The 27,864-nt window shown below is 39.2% G+C and overlaps 3 protein-coding genes and 1 pseudogene across 3 annotated transcripts; 3 read left to right on the top strand and 1 right to left on the bottom strand.

Moving 5' to 3' along the window:
- The first annotated feature begins 1,250 nt into the window (after positions 1-1,250).
- Positions 1,251-2,214, top strand: LOC107705173 (gamma-crystallin M2-like). Its single transcript, XM_016508349.1, has 3 exons — positions 1,251-1,337; positions 1,433-1,675; positions 1,907-2,214. Exons 1-3 carry the CDS (start codon positions 1,332-1,334, stop codon positions 2,177-2,179), a joined length of 522 nt encoding a protein of 173 aa, XP_016363835.1. The 5' UTR covers positions 1,251-1,331; the 3' UTR covers positions 2,180-2,214.
- Positions 2,215-9,576: 7,362 nt separating this feature from the next.
- On the top strand, positions 9,577-11,044 carry LOC107705148 (gamma-crystallin M2-like). The gene is made up of 4 exons (XM_016508301.1): positions 9,577-9,674; positions 9,777-10,019; positions 10,249-10,394; positions 11,032-11,044. The coding sequence occupies exons 1-4, from the start codon at positions 9,669-9,671 to the stop codon at positions 11,042-11,044; spliced, it is 408 nt and encodes a 135-aa protein (XP_016363787.1). The 5' UTR covers positions 9,577-9,668.
- Positions 11,045-22,689: 11,645 nt separating this feature from the next.
- On the bottom strand, positions 22,690-23,624 carry LOC107705147 (gamma-crystallin M2-like; annotated as a pseudogene).
- A 572-nt stretch (positions 23,625-24,196) lies between these two features.
- Positions 24,197-25,099, top strand: LOC107705169 (gamma-crystallin M2-like). The gene is made up of 3 exons (XM_016508344.1): positions 24,197-24,300; positions 24,414-24,656; positions 24,757-25,099. The coding sequence occupies exons 1-3, from the start codon at positions 24,271-24,273 to the stop codon at positions 25,027-25,029; spliced, it is 546 nt and encodes a 181-aa protein (XP_016363830.1). The 5' UTR covers positions 24,197-24,270; the 3' UTR covers positions 25,030-25,099.
- The last annotated feature ends 2,765 nt before the right edge of the window (positions 25,100-27,864 follow it).

The raw sequence follows: 27,864 nt of genomic DNA, 5'->3' as shown, positions 1-27,864 counted from the left end.
GGAGTCCCGTGAATCATTTTATTCTCCCGCATCCCGCACACACACGAGTGTCTACCCGCCGGCACCAGCACTCGCTCATCTTGTCCTGCGCCGCACTCTGTTGCGTCAGGTCTCGCGGGAGCAGGTCTGTAATCCACTGGCACTTGACTCGACAATGCGTGCGCTACATCCTTTTTACAATCTCTAGATTAGAAAACACTGCATTCTGTCAGCAACGTAACGCGGCAGTAACGTATAGAGACCTCGGCTTGTAACTATACTCTAATTACTATTTTTAAAATTATAACGCGTTAAATTACTCCGTTACTAAAAAAGTAATCAAATTACAGTAACGTGTTACTAAGTAATGCGTTACTGCCCAAGACTGTCAGTAAGGTTCCTAAGGGATTTAAGATTTATTCACATTGAACTGTTCTTTAGTTGTAAATCCTGAGAAGCTTTCATTATGCCAAAGAGGCATGGTGAGGTTCAAAGCGATAAGTAGTATGAGCCCAAGTGCTGGATAAAATGTGCTTTGAATTAAAAATCCAGGACTGGAGAGCCAAGAAACTAAATCAAACATAGGGCTGCTATTATCATGATTACTGTCATTTAATTACATTTTTTTTTTATCAGAATTATTTCATTTTCACATAAGCAAAAATCAAGAGAATGTCATGGTTTGCTTGCAGATTTAGTCACAGCAAACAGAGCAAACGTGTGAAAGAAAACAGACTGGCTGTATTACACTTTTATTAGAGACTAGACTACTATAGAGTAACTCCAACTTACATGTTTGCCAGTGTTTTCAGCGCATGCAGCTCTTGTTCCATATTGTATAGAGAGCATGTGCACATGGTTGCCAGGTTGGGAAGATTAAGTAATACACTGGGCAAAACACATCGATTTAAGAGAAAAGCCTGTTTCAGGATAAATAACCAGAGGGCAAATATCGCAGAAGGTTATGCTTAATAAATCAAGAGATGCAGAAATCGTGATCACAATTAAAATACGATTCATTGTGAAGCCCTTGTCAAACCATTAGCAAAATGATGCCAGTACGCCCAACAATGCTACACACAGATAATGGAAATATAGGTTACACAAAAGAGCTAATACCAAAAAAAAATTAAGAAATTCTAGATTCCTGAAAATGTGAGTACAAAAATCTACATACCATGCTTTAATGGCCTCTGTTCTAACCTGCACAGTCAGGAATTGACTAACAATAGAGGCTGTGTAGTCTCTAGTCTTGGTCTAGTATAAAGGTAGGGGTGACAGCAGTCGGTCAACAAGCAGAATCAGCTTCAGCTTCTCATTTGTGGAAATACTGAGGATCAGCCAGCGCAACCATGAGGGTAAACTATATTCCAGCTCCTATTCCATACAGTTTCACTTAACTTACCATAATGTGGTATTTACTACAACTAAGAGATTAACTTTGAATTTTCAGGTCACCTTTTATGAGGAAAGAAATTTTCAGGGTCGATCTTATGACTGTACCGGAGATTGTGGCGATTTCTCCTCCTACATGAGCCGCTGCCACTCTTGCAGAGTGCACAGCGGATGCTGGATGATGTACGATCAACCCAACTACATGGGAAATCAGTATTTCTTTAGGAGGGGAGACTATGCTGACTACATGTCTATGTTTGGAATGAGTAACTGCATCAGGTCCTGTCGTATGATCCCTATGGTGAGCTCCATGAACCTGTTGACATAGTAATGAATTGACAGTATAGACAGCAGTCCTAAATTTATTTTAACCATTTACTTTGAAATCATTCAGCTTGAAAAGCAACATAGATCCTTTCAGAATGATGATCTGTGAGAGACAGACCTAGATAGTTGCTGAATATATATGGTTATATGTGATAACGATTCTTCATGATTAATTTATACATAACCGACTTTTCTTCCACTACAGCACAGGGGATCCTACAGAATGAAAATCTATGAGAGGGAGAACTTCATGGGTCAGATGTACGAGATGATGGATGACTGTGACAGTATCATGGACCGATACCGCATGTCTCACTGCCAGTCCTGCCATGTGATGGACGGCCACTGGCTCATGTATGAGCAGCCCCACTACAGAGGCAAGATGTGGTACTTCGGCCCTGGAGAGTACAGAAACTTCAGCAATATGGGTGGCATGATATTCATGAGCATGAGGCGTATCATGGACTCCTGGTACTAGTGTTTCAATAAAATAATTTCTCTACAACACTAAACATTGTGCCTGCAAAATCATTACTGCCTCTAATATTTGTATGTCTAAACAAAAACTAATGAATTAAACAGACTCACAAATTAAACAAAGGTAGACTCATGAGACTAGAACAGTGGATTCTTTTTACTCATTTACAACCAGGTTTAAATGAAGAAGGTTAAAATATTTTGAATAAATAGTCATTTAATGAAACATGCTATTAGAAACCTGAAATCCTCATGGAGCAAGTGCAATGTCCCGAGAGCAGGGCCAGCTGTTGGATTGGTAAGGCCCAAGGCAGAATCATGAAAATGGTCAGAGACATCTTTTTAAATCATGTACAGAAAAACAACTTAAAATGAATGCAAAAAAACTGCAACTGTTCCAGGCAGTAGATAGGTATTTCATTCAGCAGTCATTGTTTGTTTGTTTGTTTTGTTTATTTGTATAGCAGCACATTTAAAAAGAACTTAGGTTGGCCAAAGTGCTTTCCAATAAGGCAACATAAACGTACTGAGTAATGTTCTTAGTACACTGAAACTCCTATGATGACCTCACTGTCATGGAGACTAGTGGTCAACTGATAAGGGTTTTTCAATGGCTGATGCCGATACGTAGATATCAGTGTGGCGTTGACCACTAAAATACCAACAAAAACTGACAAAAAAAATAAAAAATTTTTTATTATATTTTTATATATATATATATATATATATATATATATATAAACATTTAAAACTCAGGGTAGTCAAAGTATTCAACAACAAGCTCAACCAAATGCCTGGGCAAGTAGATGCCCTTTTAAACGAGATTTTAAATGACCCAGTGTCGTACAGCATCTGATCTCCAGGGGCAGGTTATTCCAGAGACGGGGTGCCACAACAGAAAAAGCACAATCCTCTTTAGATTTTAAGCGAGATTTAGGGTCCTTTAACAGTAATTTGTGTAATGACCTTAATGGCCGAATCGTAGAGTGAAATTGAATCATATCTGAAATATATTCAGGTGCTAGGCCATGCAAAGCTTTATAAACATACAATAAAACCTTAAACTGGACTCTAAAATTGACTGGTAACCACTGCAATGAGGCTTACATAGGGAAAACACTGACATGCTTCTTAGTCCCAGTCAGCAGCCTAGTTGCTGCATTTTGTAAAAGTTGAAGATGATTCAACAAAACAGCAGGAATCCCCAGGTACAAAGAATTACAGTAATCCAGTCTTGACATAATAAAAGCCTGTATAACCTGCTTCAAATCAGCAAACAATAGAAATTGTTTTATTTTTGCAATATTTCATAAGTGAAAGTATCCAGCCTTCACCACCTAGTTTACCTGCTTATCCAATTCAAGCTCAGAATCAAAGACCACCCCTATGGCAAGCCGTTTTGACTTTTATCCATCCTCAGGATATGAATTCTTGATATCAACAATTACATTTTTACTAGTTAAAATGTTCATTCTTGATATCAGGAATTAGATTTCTACTAGTAACAATTGCAATTTTTGATATCAGCAATTACATTTCCACTAGTAACAATGTTAATTCTTGATATCAACAATTTAATTGTCACTAGTGACAATGTTCATTTCTGATATGAGATCAGCGATTCCTGCGTGATTTAACTGGTCAGACAAATGGATGAATTCACATAATAGTGTCGTGTTCACAATCATAAATACTGTCTACACTTCCAGTATGCTCATAAAAGCAGTCAAGCCATTTCTTACCTGTTAGTCTCAGGATCAGATGAACTGCACAGGACAATGACAAAAGGTAACTGGAATCTGCAGGTCACATCAGATTAATTACAAGTTGTGTTTACATGTTTAAAAAAACTGCTAAGTCCAAAAAAGAACTTATTGAGGATTTTGAGATTTTTACAGGTTTACCGGTGCATCTCAATAAATTAGAATGTCGTGGAAAAGTTCATTTATTTCAGTAATTCAACTCAAATTGTGAAACTTGTGTATTAAATAAATTCAATGCACACAGATTGAAGTAGTTTAAGTCTTTGGTTCTTTTAATTGTGATGATTTTGGTTCACATTTAACAAAAACCCACCAATTCACTATCTCAACAAATTAGAATACTTCATAAGACCAATAAAAAAACATTTTTAGTGAATTGTTGGCCTTCTGGAAAGTATGTTCATTTACTGTACATGTACTCAATACTTGGTAGGGGCTCCTTTTGCTTTAATTACTGCCTCAATTCGGCGTGGCGTGGAGGTGATCAGTTTGTGGCACTGCTGGGGTGGTATGGAAGCCCAGGTTTCTTTGACAGTGGCCTTCAGCTCATCTGCATTTTTTTGGTCTCTTGTTTCTCATTTTCCTCTTGACAATAGCCCATAGATTCTCTATGGGGTTCAGGTCTGGTGAGTTTGCTGGCTAGTCAAGCACACCAACACCATGGTCATTTAACCAACTTTTGGTGCTTTTGGCAGTGTGGGCAGGTGCCAAATCCTGCTGGAAAATGAAATCAGCATTTTCAAAAAGCTGGTCAGCAGAAGGAAGCATGAAGTGCTCCAAAATTTCTTGGTAAACGGGTGCAGTGACGTTGGTTTTCAAAAAACACAATGGACCAACACCAGCAGATGACATTGCACCCCAAATCATCACAGACTGTGGAAACTTAACACTGGACTTCAAGCAACTTGGGCTATGAGCTTCTCCACCCTTCCTCCAGACTCTAGGACCTTGGTTTCCAAATGAAATACAAAACTTGCTCTCATCTGAAAAGAGGACTTTGGACCACTGGGCAACAGTCCAGTTCTTCTTCTCCTTAGCCCAGGTAAGATGCCTCTGATGTTGTCTGTGGTTCAGGAGTGGCTTAACAAGAGGAATACGGCAACTGTAGCCAAATTCCTTGACATGTCTGTGTGTGGTGGCTCTTGATGCCTTGACCCCAGCCTCAGTCCATTCCTTGTGAAGTTCACTCAAATTCTTGAATCGATTTTGCTTGACAATCCTCATAAGGTTGCGGTTCTCTCGGTTGGTTGTGCATCTTTTTCTTCCACACTTTTTCCTTCCACTCAACTTTCTGTTAACATGCTTGGATACAGCACTCTGTGAACAGCCAGCTTTTTTGGCAATGAATGTTTGTGGCTTACTCTCCTTGTGAAGGGTGTCAATGATTGTTTTCTGGACAACTGTCAGATCAGCAGTCTTTCCCATGATTGTGTAGCCTAGTGAACCAAACTGAGACCATTTTGAAGGCTCAGGAAACTTTTGCAGGTGTTTTGAGTTGATTAGCTGGTTGGCATGTCACCATATTCTAATTTGTTGGGATAGTGAATTGGTGGGTTTTTGTTAAATGTGAGCCAAAATCATCACAATTAAAAGAACCAAAGACTTAAACTACTTCAGTCTGTGTGCATTGAATTTATTTAATACACGAGTTTCACAATTTGAGTTGAATTACTGAAATAAATGAACTTTTCCACGACATTCTAATTTATTGAGATGCACCTGTACAATTGGAAAGTTGTTATTGGCGAGCAGAGTCTGGGAAAACATTTGGGGAAAAGCCTGTTTGAAATAGACCCACTTTGATTTATTGTTGAATAACAACAACTGAATTAAATGTGGTATTTGCAGAAACTGGTCATTTTCGTAAAAGCTGACAAGCCAACGATACATTCGTGTCAAATATCAGTCGTCAGTGTGAAATTAGGTACACGACCGTCTTTATACCGGATTAACCTTCTGGCCTCGTTCTGGCAACACGGTGGTTAATGACACACACACACACACACAGAGAGAGAGAGAGAGAGAGAGAGGCAAACACGTACCTTGCGTATCTTTTACTCTCCGTCCCACCTTCTTCAGCGGCACCGGTGTAACCTGAGTGATGTGTTTCCTTCGCGTGCTTTTTCTCATGACAGCCCTCCACCAGCCACAAAATACGGCTTCCTTTCCCTTCCGCAGATACGTGGGCTGAACGCTGGCCGGTTTCTCCGCTCTACATATCAATACCGCCACTGTTTGTCTGTAGCAGTGCACAGAGGACAGGCGAGAGTCAAACGACAGCGATGCGCCACTGCAGAGTGAACGCGAGGCGACCGGATCATCGCAAGCGTGACTGTGGCATGCAGCGCTGCACAGACTGACAGACCTCTTATGGCAAGCCCTTTTGACTTTTATTCATTCTCAGGATATGAATTCTTGATATCAACAATTCAATTTTTACTAGTTAAAATGTTAATTCTTGATATCAGGAATTAGATTTCTACTAGTAACAATTGTTATTTTTGATATCAGCAACTACATTTCCACTAGTAACAATGTTAATTCTTGATATCAACAATTACATTTCAACTAGTAAAAACTATAATTCTTGATATCTGTAATTGTATTTTCACTAGTTAAATGTCACCATAGGCTGCCATTCAAAATCAATTGTTGATATCAAGAATTAATTTCTTACTAGTTGAAATTCCAATTTCACAAATAAGAAATACAATTCTTCTAGTAAAAACCTTTATATTTGATATCAGTAATCACATGGTTACTAGTACAGACGTCTATTCTTGATATCAACAATTTAATTCTTGATATCAACAATTTAATTGTCACTAGTGACAATGTTCATTTCTGATTTCTGAAAATGTATTTCTGATATCAACAATTGGGAGGGTAATTTCTGATATCTAAAATTACTTTTGTTACTAGTAACAATCACATTCATGATATCAGAAATGAGCATTGTCACTAGTGACAATTAAATTGTTGATATCAAGAATAGATGTCTGTACTAGTAACCATGTGATTACTGATATAAAAAACAAAGGTTTTTACTAGAAGAATTGTATTTCTGATATGTGAAATTGTAATTTCAACTAGTAAGAAATCAATTCTTGATATCAACAATTGATTTTGAATGGCAGCCTATGGTGACATTTAACTAGTGAAAATACAATTACAGATATCAAGAATTATAGTTTTTACTAGTTGAAAAGGAATTGTTGATATCAAGAATTAACATTGTTACTAGTGGAAATATAATTGCTGATATCAAAAATAGCAGTTGTTACTAGTAGAAATCTAATTCCTGATATCAAGAATTAACATTTTAACTAGTAAAAATTGAATTGTTGATATCAAGAATTAGCATTGTTACTAGTGGAAATGTAATTGCTGATATCAAAAATAGCAATTGTTACTAGTAGAAATCTAATTCCTGATATCAAGAATTAACATTTTAACTAGTAAAAATTGAATTGTTGATATCAAGAATTCATTGTCACTATAACTAGTGAAAATTGAATTGTTGATATCAAGAATTCATATCCTGAGAATGAATAAAAGTCAAAACGGCTTGCCATACCACTACCAGGTTTCTTACTTGCTTATGCACATTTGAGGCAACAGGACCCAAACAGTTTAACAAGTGCACATATGGCCTAATAGAGCCAATTATTAGGCATTCTGTTTTTGCCTCATTGTAAGAAATTATGTGCCATCCATAATTAAATCTCATACAAGCAGTTCATCAGATCATTTAACTCATAAACATCATCTGTTTTCAATGGAAGGCACAATTGTGCATCGTCAGCATAACAATGATATCCAATATTATATTTCTGACAGATAGAACCAAACGGAAACATGTATAAAGAAAAAAAAAAATTGATTCAAAGAGTTGATGAGGTAATAAACTATACGGTGATGCTGAAAACACAAGTCTACAGTGTGACAGAGACATATTTAATTATGACAACTAAATGAAAACAAATAGTTGTGGTGATGCAGTGACTTATGATTAGGCTACAATTTTTTTCTTCTGCATATACGATAAATGAGAATCCTGCAGGTGGCCCCTGTACATTACTATATTTGAATTGTCATCAACCAAGAAAGATGATTTTTTTTGCCCAATTAACAGTGTATTTACAGTATTTATCAAGAGGGGCTAACTGCTGAAAGCTAACCAATCAAACCCCTTAGTGAAACACCCAACGTGTCATAGAATGGGTGATAACTGTTCAGATGCTGTACAAATTTGAGGCTTTGTGCCGTGAGCTTATTGGCTTTCTAATTGTTTAATAAATTGTGATTTAAATTCAACGGTCAAACTATCCACAAGTGTCTTGTTGTTGTGTTTAAGAACAATATATAGCAACAACAGATTATGATAGAAGGTCTACCATTCAAAACTACTGAAATATCATTGGCATTAGTAAGGTTCCTAAGGGATTTAAGATTTATGCACATTAAACTGTTCTTCAGTTACAAATCCTGAGAAGCTTTCATTATGCCAAAGAGGCATGGTTAGGTTCAAAGCAATAAGTAGTATGAGCCCAAGTGCTGGATAAAATGTGCTTTGAATTTAAAATCCAGGACTGGAGAGACAAGAAACAAAATCAAATGTAAGGGCTGCACGATAATGGTTATACGAGTAATCACAAAAACAAAAACATAATCACGTTTATTAATCATGATTACTGTCATTTCAAAAATTTTTTTTTACATTTCTTCACAATTATTTCATGTTCACTTATACAAAAATCAAGAGAATGTCATGGTTTGCTTGCAGATTTAGTCACAGCAAACAGAGCAAACGTGTGAAAGAAAACAGACTGGCTGTATTACACTTTTATTTGACCAAAATGTATCTGTACAGAGACAGCTATAGAGTAACTTCAACTTACATGTTTGCCAGTGTATTCAGCGCATGCAGCTCTTGTTCCATAATGTAAAGAGAGCGTGTGCACATGGTTGCCAGGTTGGGAAGATTAAGTAAACCATTTGGCAGAATATGTATCGATTTAAGACAAAAGCTAGTTAGAGGATACATAACAGCAGGCAAATATCGCAGAAGGTTATGTGGGTTACACACAAGAGCTAATAAATACTTTAAAAAAAAGACATCTAGAAATTATTAGGATATGAACCTGCAACAGACACAAAAAGAATATAACAAGAACTTCAAATGTATAAAAGTAGTTTAAGTACAAAACCAAAAGTGACATAATAAAATGGGTCTCAAATGAAATAAAATGGTCTCCAATGAAATTACAGTTGGACTAAAAATGGATCAATCATGGTCCAAGTCGTGTGTAGTAGTACTTCAACTGAAGGTGGGCAATCAGAAGATAGATGCCTATGAGCATCATTTTGAAAAGAGTACCGTTAAGTACCAACAAAAAAAAGAATGATAGAAAAATCTGAATCAATACAATAAATGGACACTCTTTGTTTAAGTCTTTTCTTAGTGTTCTACATTCAAGCTCTTTCATTTAGCAAATAGAAACTTAAGAAATTCTAGATTCCTGAAAATGTGAGGACAAAAATCTACATACCATGCTTTAATGGCCTCTGTTCTAACCTGCACAGTCAGGAATTGACTAACAATAGAGGCTGTGTAGTCTCTAGTCTTGGTCTAGTATAAAGGTAGGGGTGACAGCAGTCGGTCAACAAGCAGAATCAGCTTCAGCTTCTCATTTGTGGAAATACTGAGGATCAGCCAGCGCAAACATGAAGGTAAACCTCGTTCCAGCACCTATTCCATACAGTTTCACTTAACTTACTTTAATGTGGTATTTATTACTTAAAACAACTAAGAAATTAACTTTGAATTTTCAGGTCACATTTTATGAGGAAAGAAATTTCCAGGGTCGCTCTTATGACTGTATGGGCGACTGTGGTGACTTCTCCTCCTACATGAGCCGCTGTCACTCTTGCAGAGTGCACAGCGGATGCTGGATGATGTACGATCAACCCAACTACATGGGAAATCAGTATTTCTTTAGAAAGGGAGACTATGCTGATTACATGTCTATGTTTGGAATGAGCAACTGCATCAGGTCCTGTCGTATGATCCCTATGGTGAGCTCCATGAACCTGTTGACATATTTATTAAGTGATGATAGACAAAGGTCCTAAATTTATTTTAACCATTTACTTTGAAATCCTTCAGCTTGAAAAGCAACATAGATAGTTTCAGAATGATGATCTGTGAGAGACAGACCTAGATAGTTGCTGAAGATATATGGTTACATGTGATAATGATTCTTCCTGATTAATTTATACATAACTGACTTATCTTCCATTACAGCACAGGGGATCCTACAGAATGAGGATCTACGAGAGGGAGAACTTCATGGGTCAGATGCATGAGATGATGGATGACTGTGACAACTGCATGGACCGTTACCGCATGCCTCACTGCCAGTGCTGCAATGTGGGTGGCGGTGAGCCCGGGTGCGAGGGCCCTTTCATCGCTGCTTGCAGCTTTAATTTAATTTGTATCTTTGTTAAGTTGCATTTATTTGTACTATTGCTTGCAATTAGATTTTTTTATGATTTTGTTTATTATAATTTTTTTATTAATCATTTTGTGGTGGGGCCAGTGAAAATTCTGAAAATGCTTGGGGAAAAAATTGGAAAATAAAACTTCAGAAGCACCACAAAGAGGATTTTTGGTATTTGGGTATTTTAATTTTATAGTGACTGGATTATGAAAATATGACAGCACAAAATACAAGAGCAACCACCTAGCTCTAGATACTTTGGATGTGTCGTCCACATGTACAAATTCAAAACTTTTTCGGTGCCAAAAACATTTTAAATTAATTGGGAAAACAGACTGAAAACATTCCCCTCATTATTCATGAGCATGAGGCGTATCATGGACTCCTGGTACTAGTGTTTAAATGTTTCAATAAAATAATTATTCTACAACATAAATCTGTGTCTAAATTATCATTATTGCTAATATTTGTACAGTATTGTAGTATTGCGACACTAACGCTTCAAAATACTGGCGATGCCACTGTATTTTATAAACGGTAGTATCATCAATATGGTACTACCATAAGTAATGTTCTATGTGTGGCAGGTACGCAATTTGATCATGCATGTCTGCAAAAACATTACAAGGTAGTCTTTTTGAGTGCTGTTGCCATTTTGCTGTGTAGTAAATGCTATGTAGAATTAACACCTCATATGGAATTGAGTGAAAGGAAAGGAACTGAAAAGATTTTGAAAAATTAGCAGCTCAAACATTAGCATTAGCAGCTCAAACATCTTTATATAAGAATGTATTCTCTCAGTTCACTATTTGCTAATTTGAAAACTTCTGGAACAGGTGTTACGGTTAGTTTATAGAATCATTCTTGCAATGACGAAAGTAATTCCATTCATCAACATAGGAGCATTTGCACTCGTTTCTCAATCATATCAATCATTATAATGTGATTTTAACATTTTAACAACATGAATTATGTGTTTTAACATGCTGCCTTCAAGATATGGGAGAAAAATGCTCCTGTATTAGTTCCTGTTTTTTTTTTATAACGTGATAGTTCAACAATATGACACAAGCAAGAGTGCTGTTCTTCCTAATATCAGCACAACAAATGGGATTGATTGTATACAGCGATTCAATAAATACAAAGTTAATATTAAATTACATTTTAGACACAACATTGCCAATAATGATGGTTTAGCTCTATTTTGCCAATGAAAATAGAAAAAAAAGCAGAACTGTTGCGCTTCTCCAAGCAACACTAAGCAGTGTTTTGTTTCATTTCTGAATGAATTCTTTTTTAGAAAAATTGTGTGAATCAATGATTCACTTAACCAATCAAAAAACAGTCACTTGCTTCGCTCCTAAATGAATCAGCTGTTTTGAATGAATCGGTTGAATAAATTATTTAGTGACACAGTAATTAATACTTGATGCCACCTACTGGAACACCTGATCTGTTTTCATTTACATCTATGCATTTATGAAGATTCAGTTCATTTTGTAGATCTGAATTATGAATTAACACAATACTGCATGGTATAGTGATATTAATTGGTATTGTGATACTTCAGCTGGTATTGTACCATAAGATATATATATATATGGTATTGTGACAACCCTTATTTGCATAAGTAATCCAACCAAAATCACAAGCACCCCATTAGCTAGAAAGACTCACAAATCAGAGACATAGCCAGTGGACAATGACCTGACTCATTATCCTTTCCAAATCTTGTTCCTCTCTCACCTGCATCATTCATGTTAGAAATACAACAGGAATTATCCAGCAGGAAATCATGCAGACTCAAATTTACAGCAACTAAGGGTAATACCCAACATAGCATGGGATCTCTGGGCCAAGCTCAGAGGTTTGGTGTTAAGTTGCGTTGTCATGAGTAAATTTAGTCTTATTTAATAGTTTATTTGACAAATTGTTCACATCCCTTTTGCACTCTCCTGCCCCCCTTGCTCTTCCACCACTTTTTCTAAATGACACAACGCTGGGGCCCTTTATTCACATACTACTTCCTTGTCACAAACAGTCAAGTTCAGTATGGTATATGTAATCCAGTTTGCTGTTGTAAAATGCAATATCTTGTTATTTGTATATTTATCTAAAGTACACCACAGACTACTGAATGATTTCAAATCAATCAACTTTCTACACTTACATTACATGTTCCTGTATCCATTTGCATCTGCCATGTAAGAGGACAGATCAGGCATTCCCATGTCAATCAGAGTCGTGCATCACTGAAAAAGCGATAGTGGCGAATGACGTCAACTCAGGTGGATGCTTTTCCAGGTCAATATGCAGAGTTGCCAAGTCCGCAGCTTTCCTGCAGAATTGGGCTACATTTACACTATTGACGTGGGTTGTTTTTTAGTTCGCAGGTTAAAGCGATCTCTCCGCCTCAATATTTCGATGGAGTGGGACCCCCGTTGGAGGGGAAAGCTGTGTAAAACGTGATTGGGCTAGTTTTAAATAGCAATTGGGCTGGTTTTATATTGCAGACCTAGAAACCTGTCGGTATCCACCCTGGGTTGTTTTGCCAAGTGTATAGTGTAAAAGCAGATATTGGATATGGGTCACTTTTAATATAAGACGTAAGCTGGTCTCGTCAGAAAAATCGGATATAGTCAACAAATCAGAACTGGGCATCAAGAACTGCAGTGTAAATGCGGCCTTTGATCACTGTATCTCCAAAACAACTTTTAAAATAATATTTTATATAGTTCACCCAAAAAAGGCTAATTCAGTCATCATTTACTCAACTTCATGCCACTACAAACCTGTATGCCTTTCTTTCTTGTGTGAAACAAAAGAAGGTATTTTGAACAATGTGTTTTTGTCCATGTAATGAAAGTCAATGGGTCCAATTTTGTTTGAACTATCCCTTTAAATGTAATTTTCACTTAAAAACATGGTGTTTGTTTCATACTCTACCTCAATTTGTTATGTAAATAAAAGTACAAAAATTGCGATATTGTAGGGTCATTGGTAGCACACATGCTCACCACACACTATGATTGATTTGAGAATGATTGGTACAATTTCCCAAAACTATTCCCTATCCCATCTCAAAATGTTCCCAATACTCCTCACTGTGCTGTACCATGAAGCCAAATATCCCATAAATTCGTCCGGAGCAAGTATGGGGAACTGCAATTTAAACATTCAAGCGATTTTAAACCATTTAAGTGCAAAAAGATGCAAAAAATAACTCAATTTGGTACTTGCGAAACAGCCGACGTGCACACATAGAAAGCCACCTCTCAAGGAAGCGTGCAAATACTGAATTAAGTTCTACTTCCTGTCTTCTTGCACTTGAACAGACAAATACACACAAAGTAATGCCAAAATGCCCTCTATGGCAAGTATCTTCGTAAACAAAGTCAGTTATGTCTTAAGTGTATATAAACAGTTGAGGAAGAAAATGCAATGTATCATTATACAGTATTGGATCCATACATTAGGTCTTGAAGAGACCGCAACCTAATATATCTGCTGCTGTGTCCTTAAACAACAAAAGGCAATGAGAAAAGTCACTCTCTGCTCCTGACTGAATAACTTAAGCTTGTAACATAAATAAATATTAACCTATATTTAATTTATACACCGAAAACAATGCAGTATTACATTTTACATTTGACTACTTTATTCAAATTCTGTACTTGAGTACTACTTGTTAGACCTACAGTACGTGAAACCTTATGAAAAGCACTGTTTATTAGGGCCCGAGCACCGATGGTGTGTTTTTTTATGATTTTGTTTATTATAATTTTTTTATTAATCATTTTGTGGTGGGGCCAGTGAAAATTCTGAAAATGCTTGGGGAAAAAATTGGAAAATAAAACTTCAGAAGCACCACAAAGAGGATTTTTGGTATTTGGGTATTTTAATTTTATAGTGACTGGATTATGAAAATATGACAGCACAAAATACAAGAGCAACCACCTAGCTCTAGATACTTTGGATGTGTCGTCCACATTTACAAATTCAAAACTTTTTCGGTGCCAAAAACATTTTAAATTAATTGGGAAAACAGACTGAAAACATTCCCCTCATTCTTGTTGTAAAAAAAAAAAAAAACAAGGAGAAAACTGGAAGAGGTGGAAAGCATGATCTAGTCACATGTAGAATGGTGAACACAGTTGACAATGTAAATGGCCACTGCACTGTATTGCTGGGTCAGGCATTCATATACAACAGGGAACACACACTTTTTGAACTGGTACTGGAATATAAAGGTAGTCAAGAGCAAAGAACTGTGCATTGGAGCAATATCAACTTGTAGTTAACAGACTGACATAATGGGCAGAGTGCGTTCGTAAAATTTTGATTTACGTGACAAAATGGTATTAAGCAACCTAACAATTTTTCTGAATGGTTTCATACATATAGTTGTGTTATTAGTGTCCTATGTGAATATGTTCTGCATTTATTTTCCCCAGGTTTTTTTTTTTTTTTTTCTTAAAATTCATATTTGAATGTGCGGCAACTATAGTTGCCGGTGGGCAGATATGTTGTATTCATACCTTTATTGTCAAATTTGAATAGGAGGAAAACATTTGGCATCTAACTCAAAATAACTGCTTTCAACAGATCAATCTTTATTCATAAACAAATTTATTATGTAATATAAAAGTTTGATTGGACCAAAAAAAGCTGCATCTAGCTTATAATCTCTTGAATATGAAAACACAACAAACAACAAATCCATTTGTCTTAAAGTGGTGGAACATAGTGCAGAACAAAGTGCAGCCATTAAGTTGCCCCAACAGGCATTGTGTATCAAAAAGTTAAATGAAAATAAATAAAGAAAAATAAATAGAATGAAGAAAAAACTACATTTATATAACAAAAAATGTATACATGAAAGGAAATTACACATTTTAGGCCCATAGTATTCAATGGCTGACTGTAGTAGGTGATTTCATATAATAATGTAAATGTAAACTCATTACTTGCCTGAATTTCAACATTATAATGGAATCATAAGCTACTAGTCATAAAAAGAATTAGGGTCCTTGACCGATTAGAATGAAACACATCCAAACTGGATGAAGGGGCCTCAATATTTTGCCCCTTACAATGCATAATACTATAAAAGGGAGAAAAGGATAATCTACAGCAATTAATCACATGCTTTAACTCATCTTTCCATTCTTCCTTTTGTGTGTCTGACTGAAGTTTGTAAACTGCTGCTGTCACTTGAAAACTGGAAATCTACTGTACAGTAGAGATGTCCGTTAAAGGGCTAAGTTATGTTTTAGGTGGGATATTATGAAAGCAAAAAGCACTAAACAAGACCAATAACCTTGATTTATTAACCTATCAACACAGTATACCCCATTTCCCCCTGATATGTACTTACAAGTCATTTGCCCACCGGCAACTATAGTTGCCGCTTGGACTTTTGACTAAGTATACAAAAAATGTCTCTAGTTTACGTATGTAACCATGGTTCCCCAAGGGAACGAGACGCTGCGTCGAGAATCGCTTTGGAAATGCCCCTGCGTGACCACGTTCTGAAGCACGTGTAAAATCAGCCCAATGGAGCAGCGAGACGTCACGAGCGGGGTGTCGCTTTGGGAACGAGAATACCCACTGCGCCATACTACCAAGTCCCTGCCTGTGTGTGTATCTCATGAGCACATCACGAAGAGAGAACGTGGGAACCTGGGGTAGATGCTAGGTCTAGGTTATAGAAGCGGACAAAAGTTTGCGGAGAGGACCAAAACACAAACAAACAGCTGATCTGCCTTACGCCACGGGGCAGTTCTGTGTGCGTAAGCATCCAGTGCTCGAACTGGACAGAGTAGATTAAGCCTTTATTGGCCTACTTCCTGGAACGGAGAAGGACAGAATGCCTGAAGTACTATGGACCCTGGCGAAGAAGTGTTCCCAATGATTGACCACCCAGAAGGGCGTGGTAAGCAGCTAAGGCCGCCACGTATACCTTCAGAGTGGAGGGAGATAACCCTGCGGAGAATCGCTCCTGCAGAAACTCCAGAACTGTACCAATTGGGCAGTTGACTGGGTCCTGCAGTCGCTGTCCGCACCATGAAGCGAAAAGTTTCCACTTCAAGGCGTACTGTTTCCTAGTGGCGGGAGCTCTGGACTGGAGTATAGTCTCAACAACCTCATTTGAGAGACCAGATGCTAGGAGCTGTGCCCCCTCAGGGGCCATGCCCACAGCTTCCATAACTCCGGGCGGGGGTGAAGAATGGTGCCCCCTGCCTGAGAGAGGAGGTCCCTCTTGATCGGAATCTTCAGTGGAGAGCCGTCGAGGAGGGACACCAGGTCCGAGAACCATACTCGGGCCGGCCAGAACGGGGCTACTAGCAACAGACGGACCCCATCCCGGCGTGCCCTCTCCAGAACTCCCGGGAGCAGAGCGATCGGGGGAAAAGCGTACAGACGAAGCCTCGGCCACGTCTGCACCATGGCATCCAGCCCCCTGATTTAGATACCCAGGGATGTAAACTGCTCTTAGAGAGAGGAGCTTCCCCTGAGCCCACAGAAGGATCTGGCGCGCCAGCTTGTACAAGGGGCGCGAACGCAGACCCCCCTGCCGATTGATGTAGGAGACCACCGATGTGTTGTCTGTGCGGACAAGCACATGATGCCCCCTTAGGTCTGGAAGGAAGTGTGTCAGAGCTCGAAACACGGCCAGCATTTCCCGGCAGTTGATGTGCCAAAAGAGATGATGGCCTTCCCACAGACCCTGGGCAGAGCGGCCACTCATGACCGCTCCCCAGCCCGTGAGAGAGGCATCCGTCGTTAGCGTTACGCGACGACAAGGAGCCCCTAACATCGGGCCTTGAACCAGGAACCAACGTTTCTTCCACATGTCTAAGGCACGTAAGCATCGCCGCGTGACCTTGATCATGCGAAGCGGATTCCCCCTCGGGGAAAATCCCTTGGTTCTGAGCCACCACTGCAAGGGTCTCATGTACAGCAGGCCAAAAGGTATCATGTTGGACGCCGCTGCCATCAGGCCCAACAGCCTTTGAAACTGTTTGACAGTGAGTGACTGGCCTTCTCTTACTCTCGTGACTGTCGTGAGGATTGACTCGATTCGAGCAGGAGACAGACGTGCCTGCATCGAGGTTGAGTCCCACACCACGCCTAAATAAGTGGTTCTCTGTAGTGGAGAAAGAACACTCTTCTTGGCATTTAGTCTTAACCCCAGCTCTCTCATAGGGGCGAGGACGACACCTCGATGCCGAGCCGCCATCTGCTCCGATTGAGCTAGTATTAACCAATTGTCGATGTAATTGAGTATGCGGATGCCCTGGAGTCGCAGAGGAGCCAGAGCAGCATCCACACACTTCGCGAAAGTGCGGGGTGAGAGTGACAGGCCAAAGAGAAGAACTCGATATTGGTATGCTTCGCCCGCGAAAGTAAACCTCAGGAACTTCCAGTGTTGAGGAAGGATGGAAACATGGAAATAAGAGTCTTTGAGATCTATCGTAACAAACCAGTCCACGGACTGGATTTGAGATACTATCTGCTTGATAGTGAGCACCTTGAACCGAAGCCGTTTGATAGCGTGGTTCAGAAGACGGTGATCTAAGATCGGACGCAACCCCCCATCCTTCTTCAGAACGATGAAGTAACGGCTGTAGAACCCGGACGCTCTCTTGAGAGGCTGAACACGTTCTATGGCCCCCTTCCTCAAGAGAGTTCCATTACCAGAGCCTGCTTGGGGCTCACTAGTGTGGGAATGACCCTGTTGAAACGAGGCGGACGAGAACCGAACTGGATTCTGTAACCCTTCTCTACAATCTGCAGGACCCATTTTGAGATATTTGGTAGAAGTTTCCACGCTACCAGAAAATCTACTAAGGGAACCAGCCTCTCGAGGCTGGCCTCTGGTATTATTAGAGGAGCCAGTTCGGTGCCCTGAAGCGGATGACCGGCAGGGAACGACCGACCTGACTGCTGTAGAACCCCCACTTGAGGGGGCGAGCTCTCCCGTGCCGTACCGTCGCCGGGCGGCAGCTGGGAATTTCGCTCGTCGGAGCTCACTGAGCCCTGAAGCACCAAGGTAATCTACTAAGGGACCCAGCCTCTCGAGGCTGGCCTCTGGTGTTATTAGAGGAGCCAGTTCGGTGCCCTGAAGCGGATACCGACCTGACTGCTGTAGCACCCTCACTTGAGGGGACGAGCTCTCCCGTGCCGTACCGTCGCCGAGCGGCAGCTAGGAATTTCGCTCGTAGGAGCTCACTGAGCCCTGAAGCACCGAGGGTGGCAGGGATATCAATGAATCTCCGTGAGGGCACTGAGGAGGATCGGGCACCGTATACTGAGGTGCTATCCTTTCCTCCCCAGGTGGGGCTGCCCTCAGGGGCCTGACGATGGTGGCGTCAGGACCGCTTAGTCGAGGTCCTCTTTGACAAAATAACGGTCCGCAGATCCATCTTCGGTCTAGAAGACCCCAACTGAGAGCGTCGCCCCGACCCCCGTTCTTTCTGCGGAGGGGTGCGGGTTGCAATGCTCTGTTTTTGAGACTAGCTGTATGAGGAGCTTGACGGCCGGGGCTGCTCCCGCTGAATGAGCCATCGGTCATTGAACGGCCGATGGCTCTGGTCGTTTCTTTGGTGGCTTGGAGGGACAAATCTGTGGCCCGACGCAGTTCAGCTACCACGTCGGATTCCTCCTCCTCCCTGTCATCCAGGTCCATGAGCAAGTCAGCCTGGTATGCTTGAAACACCACCATGGTGTGCAAACATGCGCCAGCCTGACCTGCCGCCGTATAAGCTTTCCCAACCAGACTAGATGTCAGCCTAACGGGCCTGGTGGGAAGCTTCGGGGCATTCAGGGACGATGCTGAAGATGGGGAAAGATAGCTCGCAAGCGTCTGCTCCTTTACTAAAAGTAATGACTAAAAGTTGACAAAAATGCAATGACTTTTCGTCATTTATTATATATATATATTTGTGTCAACAAAAAATACTTATTAGTAACTTAATACTTATTAGTATTTATTAGTAAATTACACTTCTTTGGGAGGGTTTGCCTTCGCCATGCTTCCTGGAAGTAGGGGTAGGAAGTTGACAGCCTCATGTGACAGGAAGTGCCCCCTTGTCAACAAGCTTGGTCCCCCCTCTGGCCCCCCTAAATTGGGAATCGTATCACATCTTACAATTTTGGGTTCAATGCGCAGTTTGTCCTGTGGGTGGCAGTAATGGAAAAAAGTAAAACATCACCAGCTGCTAAATTCAAATCTGCGTTCGCTTACTGGCGCAGAGCCAGAGACAGGAGAAGGGTCTGTCTGTGGACTGCAAGAGAGGGGCGTAACTGGAAGGGGGCGTAACTTGAACAAGGGGGCGTAACTTGAAGTTGTCCAAATCACACAGAACCACGCGAGATGTCAAAACGAGATGTTGTCGGGCTGCGTTCGAAACCGCATACTTTCTAAGTTATAGGCACTTAATTTCAAGTACTTACTTACCGAGCGCTATGAGAGTGTACAGCCTGAAGCACAGCCTGAATGCGTTAAGTATGAATGCGATTCGGATATTATCCGCTATGTTGACGTTATAACAAGCGCAACAACTTAAAAGATATGAGTGACAGGTTTATTCATCTATCTGTAAGTATCTTGATAATGATGAAACTTGCCCATTTTGTGGTCTTGTTGAAGAAACCGCTGCCCATTTTTGTGTGATTGTAGTATAGCCAATACATTTTGGGTTGATTTAAGTTCTTATATTTTTAACTCCACTAATGTGATCAAGTTTTATCCTTAAAGCATTTTTAAAAAATGTATTACGAAAAGCCAAAATCGTTATCTCTTGAATATCTTGTTAATTATTTTGTGCAAAATGTTTTATCCACAAGCAAAAGTGGCTTAAATCTCCTTTGTTTTATTCTTTTTCTTGTTGAATTTAACTCTCGTTTCATCCCTCAGGCTTCTAAAAAAATGCATCATGATGAATTATTCAAAGATATTTAACCTTGTCACTGTGCTTTTTTCTTTGTATATTATCTCATACTATGATGAACACATGAATTTTTGTTTTATCAGAATCAGAATAGCTTTATTACCAAGTATGTTTACACACACAAGGAATTTGACGTGACGACAGGAGCTTCCAGTGCAGAAGAAAGTACATAGTGCAGACATACAGAGGAATAACACAGTAGGGATGTAATATAACACTAATATAATATATGCCATTATGATTGTTCATTGTTAGATACAACCATCTTTCCCTGATCTTTTATGTAATTATAAGTTCGGCAATAATAATAATAAAAAAGAGGGCCAGGTGCACTAACACCTCATAGCATCACTAACTCAACAATCTAGTATGGTTTTCCTCAGCGTTTGTAATATCTGCACAAAGGATATGTCGGGTAGCTGCTCGAAGATCTCGCCTTTGGAGAAGACTGTTGATTTTATACTCTAAAAATGTAAGTATTACTACTTAAACATTAAGATTACCCCAGAATGAATTGCATCGTTTGCCCACCCCAACACTTGGCTGTTTGTTGTTTCACCTATCAATTCGTGTCGATAAAGTATAATAGGGTAAATCCTGTATAGTGATTTATCCTATATAGTGCTTGCATAAAGCAAGTAGTGCATACACTTGTAGCTGTTATGTATCTTTGTAAGTCATTGTAAGTCATTGTAAGCGCAAGCGCACTGCCTGGGTCCAGGGTCACATATGGATTAACAGCCATACTATTTAGTTTGGAGAGCATAAGGTGTGGCTGCACGGTATTAAAAACCGAGCTCAGATCAAGAAAGCAACCTGGCATAAGCCTTGGGATCCTCTAGATGTTTTAAAACATGATGCACCACTGTAAGGATAGAGATATAATCAGCTCTCTCTAGTTTGACACCCTGATTTCAAAGCTGGTTCAAAGGCAGTATCACATCATCTGAGCAGCCTCACTCCAAAACACCAACCCTTAAGGGAAAAAACCCTTTAAGTCAAAGCAGGCATATGGATTAAGAAGCGCAGGAAAACAAGACTTTTGAGTACAATTTAAAGGTTCTGCAGAGAACAAAACTATTTTTTACTCATCTATGCAAATTAGAAAATCCTCAAGTGAGCCAGAGCAAGGCTGTGACACTGATCTGAGTGCTTGATGTTGGAGAGGTCATAGTATGCCAGGTGACTCGGCCTATTGGGAAAAAGGCCAGCATACCAGTGTAGTCTCTTCTCCAAAATTAAAAACACAGTTCAGTCCTTGGTGGATTTCCATGGTGGACTGCTGATGACAGAGACATCAGCATTTGTTCATTGTATCACACAAACTGATTAAAGGTGCAATCAGTTATGTTTGACTGGCTCTAATTTACCTCATGTTTGACACTATACTGACACCTACAGGCCAAACATAGAAAATAAAAATGAGACGATCATTTTATCTGTTAGTCCGGAGATAGGCAATGTCGGTCATGGAGTTTAGCTCCAACCTTAATCAAACACACCTGAACAAGCTAATCAATGTCTTCAGAATTACTAAGGCTACCGGCAGGTGAGTTTTTTTTTTTTTTTTCCTTCAGGATTAGAGCTAAACTCTGCAGGACAGCGGCATTCCAGGACCGACATTGCCCATCCCTGTGTTTGTCCATCCATTCTTAATTAAGTTTCACTGACACAAAAGACTGAGATATTTTGCATAAAACCTACAAACATTACTGCCAAAAAAAAGTTTAAAGTCAGCGACCTTAATCTTAAAGTAAAAATATTTGTCTAGTGAAATCTGTACATCACATAATCTAACTATTTTTAGTTTACTTTACTTTACAGTGATATCAACCAAATATTCCTATTTTTATTTTGTGGTTTTCATAAATCAACATCAACTAAAAATAACAAAATAAAGTTTGTCCTAGGCTCAGAGTTGTGGGAGCTGCGGATCACTGCAGTATGTCTTATTGCTCCAATAGGGACTGCTTTGGGCATTTAATTTTGCTTCTTATCCTCATTTTTTTGGATTGTTTTCATATTCTTTTTATGATTTGTAAATAACACTGAACCAATGCATCACGCTATGTATATTTAATGTTGTTTTGTTATTAATGTTAGCAGATCTGTCAAATTGCAAGAAGTAGCTAGTTATGTGAACTCAGGACATCAGGTCCATTAACAAAAAAGCCTTTTGGTTTTGTAAAAAACTTCACTTCTGTTTATTTATATATAAAAAAAAAAATACTGGGTGCACCTTAAATTTAGGCACTGGTTGAACTGTACTTTATTTTAATACCACCTTTTTCAAGAAAAATCTGCGCAATCTACATTTAAAAAATAAGAATCATTGATGCGCCTCATGCTCATGAATCTCATGCCACCCATATTGCTGAAGCTCCTGTACTCTCCAGGCCTGAAGTGCCACATTCTGCCTCTGTAGTGGGGCTGCTCAATAATGAGCCAGTGGCCGTCCATCACATGGCAGGACTGGCAGTGAGGCATGCGGTAACGGTCCATGATACTGTCACAGTCATCCATCATCTCGTACATCTGACCCATGAAGTTCTCCCTCTCGTAAATCCTCATTCTGAAGGATCCCATGTGCTGCAAAGGTATGAATAGAAATTTACAGTCTGTGCTAAATTGGTATAAGAGCATTTAGTGAACAGCTTTATGGGGAGTAAAGTTGTATGCATTATTCTGTTACCATAGGGATGATACAGCAGGACCTGATGCATTCACTCATTCCAAAAATAGATATGTAATCAGCATAGTCTCCCCTCCTAAAGAAATACTGATTTCCCATGTAGTTGGGATGATCGTACATCATCCAGCATACGCTCTCTATTCTGCAAGAGTGACAGCAGTTCATGTAGGAGGAAAAACCAGCACAGTCATTCATGCACTCATAAGAGCGACCCTGGAAGTTCCTGTCCTAGTAGAAGATAATCTATTTTGGAACACAAAAGAAGCAATGAGACATTTGTGTGCTTTAAAAGGAATGAATCAGCATCTCAAAAGATGTACTATTGTTTTTATTTTTAAGTATCAGTGGTACTTCACTAAATAAATAAACTTTTTAAAAAGATAATGTATGTAGCCGCTTGTGATCTTCTTACAATATACATTAGTAGCATTTCACTTAAAATTACAAATATTGGGAAAAGGGAAATCAGTTATTTTGACTGAGAGCTGATGTGTTCAAAGTTCAAATTTACCAAACATCTGTGCTGTGTCATTGTTTTTGAAATGTTGAGGTATTAGAATCTCCAAACAGAGGAATTTTAATAATGGTATTTTTTCTAGTATTAATAGTTTATTACTGTGGGGGCGTGTTCGAACGAGCCGTTTTAGGTAGGTGTGGCTGACTCTTAACTTTTATAAAGAATATCTCTTTGGATTTGAGACTTTAGTCTTTGCAACTTTACAGATCTTCTTTATGCACCAAGAGCTTGTAACACTCCAAAGAGAAAGGAAAAAATTAAATTGCATCATATGACCCCTTTAAAGCATTATTTAGGAGTTAAAAAGCTAATCACACAACAGGTTTAAACAATCAATAGTTATGCAGTAGCTATATAAACAAGCCCTGTTTAACAGATCAACATTGTGTTTTACAAAAAGAAAGACATTGAAAAGCAGTATTTCAAAATGTCTGAAAAACGTTATTGTGGAAAGCGTATACAAACTGTAGGTTATGTCAAAATGTACCACAATGAATGCACTCTGAATGCTTCCATACTGATCTGCTGAGTCAGGAGGTTGTCCTCAATCTCAATAGCAAGCACACAGTTTTATTCAATTCGCTTGGGTATAAAAGTAGGGGTGAGACCTGGCAGGAGGACAAAGCAGTGTAAACGGAAGAGCATCAAATCCGTTTAAAAAATGACTACAACAGCCATGAGCATGTGCAAGGTAAGTAATGACAATGAAATAACAAAATTTCCTTTTCTCTCTTCAGTAGAATGCAAGATTTATTGAAATGCGTACCTCAGAATTACTAGTAACCTCATGTTTAATCTCATCAGGTCATCTTCTACGAGGACAGGGACTTCAAGGGTCGCTCTTATGAGTGCACAAGCGACTGTGCTGACATGTCCCCCTACATGAGCCGCTGCCACTCTTGCAGAGTGGAGAGTGGCTGCTTCATGATGTACGACCATCCTAACTACATGGGAAATCAGTATTTCTTTAGGAGGGGAGACTATACTGATTACATGTCTATGTTTGGAATGAGCGACTGCATCAGATCCTGCCGTATGATCCCTATGGTAAGAGAATGCTACATACTTGACTTGCCACAGAGTTGGTTGCTAAATGCTCTTACAATAATTTAGCACAATTTTTACATTTCTGTTTATATATTTGCAGCACAGGGGATCCTTTAGAATGAGAATCTACGAGAGGGAGAACTTCATGGGTCAGATGTACAAGATGATGGATGACTGTGACAACATCATGGACCGTTACCATATGTCTCACTGCCAGTCCTGCCATGTGATGGACGGCCACTGGCTCATGTATGAGCAGCCCCAATACAGAGGCAAGATGTCATACTTCAGGCCTGGAGAGTACAAGAGCTTCAGAGATATGGGTGGCATGAGGTTCACGAGCATGAGGCGTATCAATGATTCCTTCTATTAAAAAGTACATTCTATTAATGTGAGAAAAATTGTTACTTGACAATAAAGTACTTTTGAACAACTCTCTAAAACACCTTTGTTTAGTTTTTTTTTTTTTATGTACTGAAATGAAATCTAGTAAAACATAATAAAAATGATGGCCTGTGGGTACTTGACTAAGTTGGAGACAGCATGGCGAATCAGTTGTGTAAATATTTTACATATGTGTTGGGGTATTAGTCTTTTATGTACTGTTGTATGTGTATTTGAGTCTGTGTCTTTATGTGTACCTGCCTAGGGACTGTGGATGTAAATTAGAAATGTTGCTATAATCCGGCTTGTTTACATTCTGTATTATTACAAATGTTCATTAACATGCTTTGTCCCTATCAAATAAATAAACAATAACATCACTTAGTGGTCAAAAAAAAAAAGAAATCTTACAACTTCACTCAATATACATCCAATCTAGTTCCAAACTAAACTAATCTTCACTCAGTTTGGGTCAGACCATCTTTATATATATATATATATATATATATATAGTGCATAAAATGGTTGACCTATAAATATGCTAATGAATCTAACATGAAGTCATGCCAGAAGTAATGGCTGTACCACCTCAGACCACATCGCACACGGTCAATTTGCATACATACTGTAGAACAGTCAATGTCCACAACGCTCTGCATGTGACATATCACAGTTAGGTCATATTGTGGGGTGGGAAAAAAATAAAATAAATTATATATATATATATATATATATGTCATGAACTTGGCATGGTAAAGGGCACAAAAAGTGACAATGCAAGCCCATGGCCTGTGACCGTAAGACACAGACTATCGGCTTATAGACCTATACAATATCAGCAGTAATTGTAGATGGTTCAGCAATCTCATGAGTAGTAGAAGTATCTGAGGCTGGTGCAGGAACTGGAAAATTGTGGCTGTGGCCAGAACAGGTTGTGAGGCATGGGCTGGTAAGACAAGAAAGAGATAACAGGGACAACAATACCAAAAAAAGCAAACACTATAGACAGAAAGACATGCACACAAGCTGGAACAGTTGCAAATCCAGGAGTATGACCCCAAACAGCCAACAGGAATGATAACTGTTGTGACAGAAACACACACCTTAATTCATGTTTATGGATTTTTGTATTGCTTTGTTAAATTAAAAGGATATTTCACCCTAAAATAAATTCTGTCATCATTTATTCACCCATTCCAAACTTGTATGAAGTTATTTCTTCTGTTGAAGACAAATGAAGATATTTTGAAGAATGTTGGTAATCAATGGCTACCAGCAACTGTTACCAACAATCTTCAAATATCTTCTTTTGTGTTCAAGAGAAGAAAGAAATAGATTTTTCAATTTTGGCTGAACTATCCCTTTAAGAGAAAAAATCCTGGAACCAAGTCTTCAAAACAAGTCCTTTATTTGCCTCATTGTAGGCAAATAAAAACAAGTTCAAAAATTGACTGAGGATATAAAAGAAAAAGTACATATAAAAAAATCATAAAAATTACTCGTCATCACCAGTAATTTTTTTAATATCCTGGATCTGGCTGAAATATGAATTCAGCCAGAAGAGACAGGAATACCCTCTGCTCTCTTTACTTTCTCCCAAATCTCTCAAAAGATTAGGGAAAGTTCATTTCATTTCAGAGTATCTCTAAAACAGCAAGGCTTGTGGGATGCTCCTGGTTTGCAGTGCTGAGAATTTACCAACAGAAGTCCGAGGAAGGACAAACCGCAAACCGGCAACAGGGTGTTGGGCTCATAGATGCATGAGAGCAACAAAGACTATTATGTCTGGTCCGAACCAACAGAAGGTCTATACTGTGGCACAAGTCATACAAAATTTTAATGATAGTTATGGGAGGAATGTGTCACAAACACAGTGCATCACACTCTGCTGCGTATGGGGCTGCATAGCCGCAGACCAACCAGAGTACCCATGATGATCCCTGTCCACCGTTGAATGCGCATACAATGACCATGCAAGCATCAAAACTGGACCTTGGAAAAGTGGAAGAAGGTAACATCATCCGATGAGAATTGTTTCCTTTTACATCATGTGGCCATGTAGATGTGTTTCATTTACCTGAGGAAGTGATGGCACCAGGATGCACTGAGAGACGACAAGACGGTGGAGGGAATGTGATGCAATGTTCTGCTGGAAAACCCTGGGTCTGGCCATTCATGTGGGCGTAAATTTGACATGCTACCTACCTAAACATTGTTGCAGACCAGGTACACCCCTCAATGGTGTTCCCTAGTGGAAGTGGCCTCTTTCAGCAGGACAATGCACACTGCACACATTGTTCAGGAATGGTTTGAAGGACATGATGAAGAGTTAAAGGTGTTGCCCTAGCCTCCAAATTCACCAGATCTTAATCCAACTGAGCATCTATGTGCTGAACCAACAAATCTGATCCACGTGGCTCCACCTTGCAACCTACAGGACATGAAGGATCTACTGCTAATGTCTTGGTGCCAGATAGCACAAGACACCTTCGGAGGTCTTGTAGAGTTCAAGACATCTAGTGGGTCATACAACAACAGCAAGATCAACAGTGCTTGCATTCATGATACATAGGCCTACTGTGATTTATTCCAAAGTGACTTATATGATGCATTTAACGTCAAATAATCTAAATTAAGCCTTTTAAAATACAAATATTCGCTGTGGTTCATGTGTGTGGCATGTGCCAGAAAGATGCTCAAGGAGACCGAGACGTGCAGCGCATTCTGTTGTTCTCTTTATTTTTCAAAGGCATTTTGTAGTTATTTTGAACTGAACGTAACGTTACACAATTAAAAATATACATTTTACCATACGACTATAAAT

The sequence above is a fragment of the Sinocyclocheilus rhinocerous genome, unplaced genomic scaffold (genome assembly GCF_001515625.1).
Source record: "Sinocyclocheilus rhinocerous isolate Xijiao unplaced genomic scaffold, SAMN03320098_v1.1 scaffold4189, whole genome shotgun sequence".
NCBI classification, from domain to species: Eukaryota; Metazoa; Chordata; class Actinopteri; order Cypriniformes; family Cyprinidae; genus Sinocyclocheilus; species Sinocyclocheilus rhinocerous.
This window is presented reverse-complemented; position numbering and strand designations above follow the sequence as displayed.